Below are 7,513 nucleotides of genomic sequence, written 5' to 3' on the forward strand. Positions count from 1 at the left end.
TGGCATCTGCCAGTCAGAAATCCATCCGGGAGCCCATGGCGCTGCCACCCAGGCCAAGTGGCAGCAGCATCCTCTGTGCTCCTGAAGGGGACAGGTTAGGTTACCCAAAACCCTGTGTAGTCACCCCACCCCAACCAGGCCTCAAGACTTTCAAATTACTTTCTCTGAGGATTCAGTAGCTAACAAAGCATTAGCTAGCATTAGCTTTGCTGTAACGAAAAAGGCTGAGAAAACAATGCTTTTTGTTTCCCAGGCATTCAGTGGCCTTGCCAGCAGCGCATCCAGCTTGTCTTACCAATTGCAACTTTCTTCCGGGAACAGCGCCAGGAGAGCCAGAGAGAGAAACAATTTTTTTCATCATGAATAGAGATTGTTTCTGCCAACATTGTGTGCAAACTCATAAGATTGGGAGGGGGAAAGGGGGATCTGGAAGATGGATATAAACTACTTGTAAAAATGGTTTCAGGTGTGCTTGCTGTGAATTATCACGCAGGTGTCTTCTGCTACCCCATGGCAGAATAAAGCTCTTTCTCTGAATTAACCCCTCGGTGTCTGTATTGGCTCCTTCCTCCCCCCCCCCACGCAATGCTCTTCCTACCCTTGAAAAAGGCCTAGAAAGGCTACACTCCCAAACTCTGACAACTTGTTGCCTTCACCATTAAAAAACAGAGCAGTACAATTTCTATTAAGGTAACTTACACTAAGTTCTGCCACCTCCCATGGAAGTTTTAGCTTAAAAATATTTAATCCCAACAATTTTATAAAAAGAGACCTGTAAGAACGGAAACAGAAATCTGGGTACAATTTTTCTTTTTTGGCACTTTCCCCCTCCCTCCTCTTACCACTGCAAATTACAAATACACATTCTTCTTTTTTCCTGTAATTATTTTTTTTTGGGGGGGGAGGAAAAAGTAAATTACTAAATAGCCCCTACGCCTTACTCTTGACAACTGCAGAGACGCACAAACCAGGTTTCTAAACTAAAACAGACGTTTAAAAAACATTGCCATGGTTACAATTTCACCATTTTTACAAAGATGCCAATGCCAAGAGGGGCATCAGCTGCCCCTCCAGTTACCCATTAATAACAGGGATGGTTTGAGAGGGGGACAGGCTGGATGGAGGCAGGAAGGGGCGGCAAAAGGGGCAGAGTTTCTCTGCAGTCCAAATAGTGCTCTTCCCATCTTCATGTTCCTATGGAAAGGCTGCAGGTTTGAGTTTGCTTTCTTTGCACAATCGTCCAGGAGCAAAGACAGTCCACACTGCAGGGCCTTCTGGTGTGAAAGCAGGCAGGGAGTTGGTGGGAAGGGGAATCGGGTGCATTTGTCCCATGCCCCAAGGCAAGTGGTGTTTTGCAGACCACTCCTTTCTCCTGATCTAGCTCATCTAAAGCAGTTGTTCCAGGTGGCTTTTTTTTTTTTTTAAAGGCCCAACAGTGCAAAATCCCGATGATTCAGAATTCCAATGTTTCTCAAGCACAAACATGATGTATTGAACAGGAACCTTGTGTGAATGATGGGGCTTTTGCTATACCCTGCTTTGGGAACTGAAGATGGGGGACCAAACAGTTGCCAGTATGGTCACCTGCCTGCTTCCTGTCATATTCCAGACAAAAAAGACTGGATGCAGCATTTCCCTCCTCCATGTTCAGAAGCCACTAATCCAATACACACCCACACACCATTCCTTCACATGCCTTTCAGGGAGCCAAAGATCCACCGTTTTCTTATGTTGTTGGCTCCAATGTGTGCACCAGAAACACTACAACATGAACCAAAGAGCCTGGAACTGCCATTTTTGCCCTGAGGTACAGTAAAAGTTGGCAGACAGCAGACTTAAGCAGCAGCCACAGAATTCTTTGAAGGCAGGTAAGACCAGCTGGGAGTAATTCACCAATCTGCTGTCCAGCTTCCAGAGACATTTTTCTCTGCCTTCCCTAGCCAAACCATCCCCTAGCTGGCCATTTTACACTGGTTTACATCCATGATTCAAGACAAAAATGGGACAAGATTTCAACACATGATTTTCGTCATTTTGTCACTGTTGCTCTTCAGGTAGTCACCAGTGGCTTTCCAAGCTCCTCTACAAGTTGGCCCCACTTTCTCTTCCAGCAGCTCAAACAGAGCACCAAGCTCTGGGGGGGGGGGGGAGTGCAGTGGCTGCCATGAGAAGAGATCCCTCTGCCCACTGGACCTGGCGTTGCCCAGCTCACTCAGGGACCAGAAGCAGCTTCCTTTTTAAGCGACAGTAAGGAAAACCCCAACTCACAATACACAACGAATGCACCACAGTGTTATTTTTTATGCAGCCATACAGGAGGTTGCCTTGGTGAGCAGGGATTAGCTCCAGAGCCTGCAAATCTTGAGTGCAGCACCCAACCGTGATACTACTGGGAACATAACTGGAGAAGACTTCAAGATGGAGAGGAAGGTGGCAAAAGGAGAAGGAGCAACATGGTCAAGCTCTCAGCCAAACTCCACTGGACATTTATCACTTGAGGAGGTTCTGGGAGAAGAAATCAAGGCTGTGTCTGGAGAGTTCCATGAGGTCAGCTTTATATGGATACTTCATATTCTCGTGTTTCCTGGGGAAAGAAAACAGACTCTGGTCAACGGCTGCCTTTGCTCCAAAAAGGGTGCCAGCTATGTCCTTTCAGCAGGGGAAATTGCTTAGAGCTTCAGACACCTGGTCAGAACTATTTTATTTCAGGGGGCCTCTGCACTCTGAATACTTCTCAGGGTTTTTTGTTTTGTTTTTTAAAAACCAATGTTTTGTTGTTGTTGAGATTTTACATTCTTGAGGTTTTAAATTCATGTTAACTTTTAAAAGTTTGGGGCAGGAGGAAGGAGTCACACAGCTTTACTCTCCATAAAAGGCAACCCCTTTAGGGTATGGCAGCTCCTCCATTGGTTGGCCTGCTCTGATGTCACGGTACATTCACAGACATGCTAAGCACTGAGAGAAAACTGCCTGCCATCTTTGACAGAATGCTGGCAATCAGGATGAGGGATGGGGACTCCTCACTGAAGGCCGAAAGAGAGGAAGATGGTTGTGGACTGCTGCTGCTGCCACTAGTAGGACCACAGACTGGAAGCATGCAGTGAGGCTGGATGTCATGCCTTGTTCTCAGACTACCAACCGCAAGTCTCTTGAGCAAATAAACCCAAGCTGTAACCTTGGAAAGGGCAGCTCATTTCATCCAGTGACTCTGCTTACCATGTGGCCACTATGGAGAGGCCCAGAAACTACTGGATGGCACATGGAGCAAGACAAGGGAGCATCATTGTGCTTCTTTGAGGCAGTTGAATGAGGGCAACATTCAGGACTGTCCTGAGACATTTTACTGCCTCTGTCTGCCTCACAACTGCCTCCACAGGGACTTGTGTGTTCCACGTGGAGCCAAATCAAGATGCTGCTTTCAATCTAGGAATCCGTCAACTCACCCCTGTCTCATAAATTGGGTTGTCAAACTCTGTCTCCACTGTGATCTGGCTATATGGGTGAGAGTACATGAGGGGCAGGCGCAGGCTGGAGTAGTAGCGGCACCTGTGAGTTGGGGAGAGAGAGAGACACCAGAGAGAAGTTACAGATAGGTAGCCGTGTTGGTCTGCCATAGTCAAAACAAAATTAAAAAATTCCTTCCAGTAGCACCTTAAAGACCAACTAAGTTAGTTCTTGGTATGAGCTTTCGTGTGCATGCACACTTCTTCAGATACACTGTGTATCTGAAGAAGTGTGCATGCACACGAAAGCTCATACCAAGAACTAACTTAGTTGGTCTTTAAGGTGCTACTGGAAGGAATTTTTTAATTTTGTTTTGACCAGAGAGAAGAGTCAAGAGAGCAGAGTCCAAAGGGATCCACTGAGCAACACTTTCCAAGCCCTTCCAGCAGCACTCGTGGTGGGTGCTTTTGAGGGAGATGATGCATTGGTGGCCCAGGACTTTGGGATCATTGGAAGGGGGCTGAACGCCAGCTGCCCCAGGGCCGCTCCTCCCACTCCATTAGTTTGCCACAGATTGACATGTACCTCCCAGAGCACAGTGCCACAAAGACAGAGCAAGGGTGCTGAGGAAAGGTCCCTGAGAAGCCAAGAGCTACAGGTGGGCTGGCAGAAGCAGCCAAGCTGGCTCAGAAGCTGAGCCCTCCCTCCAAATGCCCCAAACGCCTCCCGAACCAGAGAGGGCACCTGCCACCACCCTGCCTTCCTACCTGGTGATGTAGACGTATGCTCCCCCCAGCAGCAAAGAGACCACAAGCACTGGGATGAAGATGGCCAGCGCCATGTTCCCCCCTTCCAAGGACGTTTCTGCGGCAGCTTCAGCTACTGAAGAGAGAAGTGTCGGAGTAAGATCCTGGACAGGTAAGCACCCCATGGGATTCTCTCTTACAGGGCACCCAAGACTGACACCCCAAAGCACCTAATGGAAGCTGCAGACTGGAGATTAGCCTTGAAATGGATTTCCCTCCAAGGGCACCGCTAGGTGCTTAAGAGGCTTTGAACAGGCACAGGAAACAAATGGGTGTCCATGTTCAGTGCAAAGTGTCCTTTGGTCCTCCCACACAAGCCCTCTGGGAGCAGCCTCATCCCAGGGGGGAATGCAAGCAAGTTGAGGGGAAAGGCTGCCTCCCAGCTCTGCCCTTCTAGGACTGGGCAAAGAGCAGCTGCCAAATAGGCACCTGAGCGAGTGTGAGAGTTTCTGCAGTTCCACCCACCCTGGTCTTTCATGGCCTAGGGAGATGGATGGCTAACACTCAAGACAGATCTTCAGATATCAGAAGACAATCTTTCCCACAATTAGCTCGCGCTGAGGAAACACTGACTGTCTGTTAAAGCAACAGAGCTTTCCCCTGCAGAGAAGAGCCCAGCTCTCTTGCCCTCCATTTAGCCAGAGCAAAGTAGGTCTGCACTCCAAGCCAGTTCCTGAATCCACAAGCTCAAGGATACAGTTCTGTCGGGCAGGAAGACGGAGAAAACCCTGGTGGTAATTTTCAAGAGCAAATATCTTTTTTGCCTACCCACACGGGTTGCTTGCCATCTCCCTGACTCCTGCTTACTGGGCTGTGGCTGGGAGAATGTCAGCTGTCACCCATCCCAATGTAGGCAGGCTGTGAAGGAATGGGATCTTGTACGCATATTACATGGAATGCATATTTTCTGTGTTTGTTCATTGGGAATTAAATAGTTACTTGGGAAACCTAGCAATTGCCCAGGGTCTGGAATCCACAACTGCTATCCATGGCAGGATATAAGGCATGCATATCTCAGAGGAGAGGCAAATTGAAAGCTCCCTAATTCCTTGCTCCTGGGGCCTCTGCGGGGAGCATTTGATGGACAAGGAGATGCTATAAGAACAGGTGGCTGGCCAGGAGGCCAATGACTGGAGGACAGCAAAGGAGCTTGTAGAAGATTCTGTCTCTAGAACACGTGAAGAGCCTGCTGGATCAGGCCAGTGACCCATCTAGTCCAGTACCCTGTTCTTACAGTGGCCCGCCAGAGGTAAGCCTACATGCAGGCTCCAAGCACAAGAGCGCTCTCCCCGCCTGTTGAGGCAGAGCACAGTCACTGCGGCTGGTAGCCATTGAGAGCCATCTTTAGGGAAGTGGGAATCTTTGGGGAATGGGCTTAGAGAAGGAGCAGAGGACTGCATTTAATCTTTGCTCTCTTGCTCTGTTGGGGAATTTGCTGGTTTCCTGTAATTTTTTCTTTGGAATATCTTTTTCTTAAAAGATCTTACTTTTTTTTTTTTTTGCATCTTAATAAACTTTTTGTTTCCTAATGGATTTGCCAATAAAGCACACATGACAGAAACTCCAAAGGAAAACTAATCTGGGTCCTGTTGACTGTTGACTGGGTCCTCTGGAACTCGGGGAGCCCATGAAAATATTCTGCTCACCTTCTAAGGCATGCTCAAAGCTGTCTTGATTCACTGAAAGAGAAAGGCAGGTAGGTTAGCTTGGGGCTGCTGGATCCAGAGGCTGCCCCAGAGAAGATGAGGGAAAGGAGGCAGGCAGGCAAGCAAGCAAGCAAGCGGCTGCATCCTGGCCCCTCTCTCTTTCCAGGGGACAGTACCTTTGCAGACAGGGAGTGGCCCACTCCAGCGGGAGGGCTGCCCCAGAATACACTTGATGGTGACCTCTCCGATGAGCTCAAAACCCTCATAGCACATGAATGTCAGGGACTCCCCGGGCAGGTAAAGGCGCTTGTAGAGGATCTGGTATCCATTTTCTGGTAGGCCTGGGTTCTCACAGGCGAGGGATTCTTCAGCTAGGAGGAAACACACAGAGGAGGAAGCCTTTGAACATTCTTTCCCCCTCCAAATCTGGTCTGCATGAAGCTTCTTTGGTTCAGGGTGCATGGATTTATTTCTTGCACTTAGCTCCCACCTGTGAGGCAGGTTAGGCTAGGAGGGGCAATGGCTGGCCCAAGGCTCATGGCCAAATCCAGGATTTGAACTCTGGTCTCCCAGGTCCTCATGCCACACTGCATGAGACAGAGAGTGTTTTTTCCCAGCAGCTCAAGCAAGACTGGCTCCACATAAGCAGTGCTGCTCTGCCTCTCCTGCCCCACAAATGTGTTAGAAGCATTGCCTTGCAACCTTCCCTGTGAAGAACGAGGGTTTTCTCACAGCAAAGGCCACAAATTTACCTGTGGGCTTGGAGCACCTTTTGGCAGCTGTTTGCAGGTGTGAGCCAAGTGCTTCTCCACCTGTCTTTTGGAGGGCTCATCCAACCACTTGCTGGCAACAAATATTGATTTGATGCTATAATTTGGCTCAGTTCCTGGCATATCCAGGGAAAAAAGATTTCTGTCACCATATTTGCAGATCACTATCTTCAAATATATGAAGGGCTGTCACACAGAAGACGGAGCAAGCTTGAGGGTAGGGCCTAAAACCAATGGATTCAAATGACAAAAATGGAAATTTTTACGCATATGGCCATCTGTCATATGGCCATCTGTCAGGGATGCTTTAGCTGAGATTCCTGCATTGCTGGGGGTTGGACTAGATGACCCCCAGTCACCTCAAACTCTTCAATTCTACGATTCTAGATGATATGGAAGAGCCCTCTCCATCCGAGGCCTTGAAGGGAGCTCCTGCTGGTTAAAAGAGATCTTTTTGAGCCCAAATCTATCAAGGACCTGGACCTGTTGAAGGCAGCTTCATATGGTATTCTTGTATTTATATTCAAATGCCAACCCACAGGGGTTGCAGTCCCCCACAACTCAACCGTGGCTTCTCGTTTCCAGGAAGTGTGTGAGTTTTGCATTCAGAGGGGTAAAGAGCCCAACGTACAAACACAGTGGGGCAGCCTTGAGGTCCAGATGGGTGTCCCCGTCTCGCGGCTGTAACAGGTCAGGAGAGAACTTCCTTCAAGAACAAAGCCCGGATTGCAGGTGTACTGGATTGTGGTCCCGACCAAGAGCACGGGGTCAGAAATCAAACGGGCTGAGTGCTCCACCTCCCCAGGGTCTGTGCAGTACATAACTAGAGGAGAGAAAGGAACAGAGT

The 7,513-nt window shown here is 48.7% G+C and overlaps 1 protein-coding gene across 1 annotated transcript in view; it reads right to left on the reverse strand.

The window, feature by feature from the left end:
• Positions 1-726: 726 nt before the first annotated feature.
• Positions 727-7,513, reverse strand: part of SEZ6L (seizure related 6 homolog like) — a 193,078-nt gene continuing 186,291 nt past the window's right edge. The window contains 6 exon segments of the mRNA XM_081842598.1: positions 727-2,584; positions 3,444-3,546; positions 4,212-4,326; positions 5,897-5,929; positions 6,073-6,267; positions 7,298-7,489. Coding sequence (XP_081698724.1) covers positions 2,555-2,584; positions 3,444-3,546; positions 4,212-4,326; positions 5,897-5,929; positions 6,073-6,267; positions 7,298-7,489 — 668 coding nt within the window. The 3' untranslated portion in view covers positions 727-2,554.

This window comes from Podarcis erhardii (genome assembly GCF_964252035.2).
Source record: "Podarcis erhardii genome assembly, chromosome: 15".
NCBI lineage: Eukaryota > Metazoa > Chordata > Lepidosauria > Squamata > Lacertidae > Podarcis > Podarcis erhardii.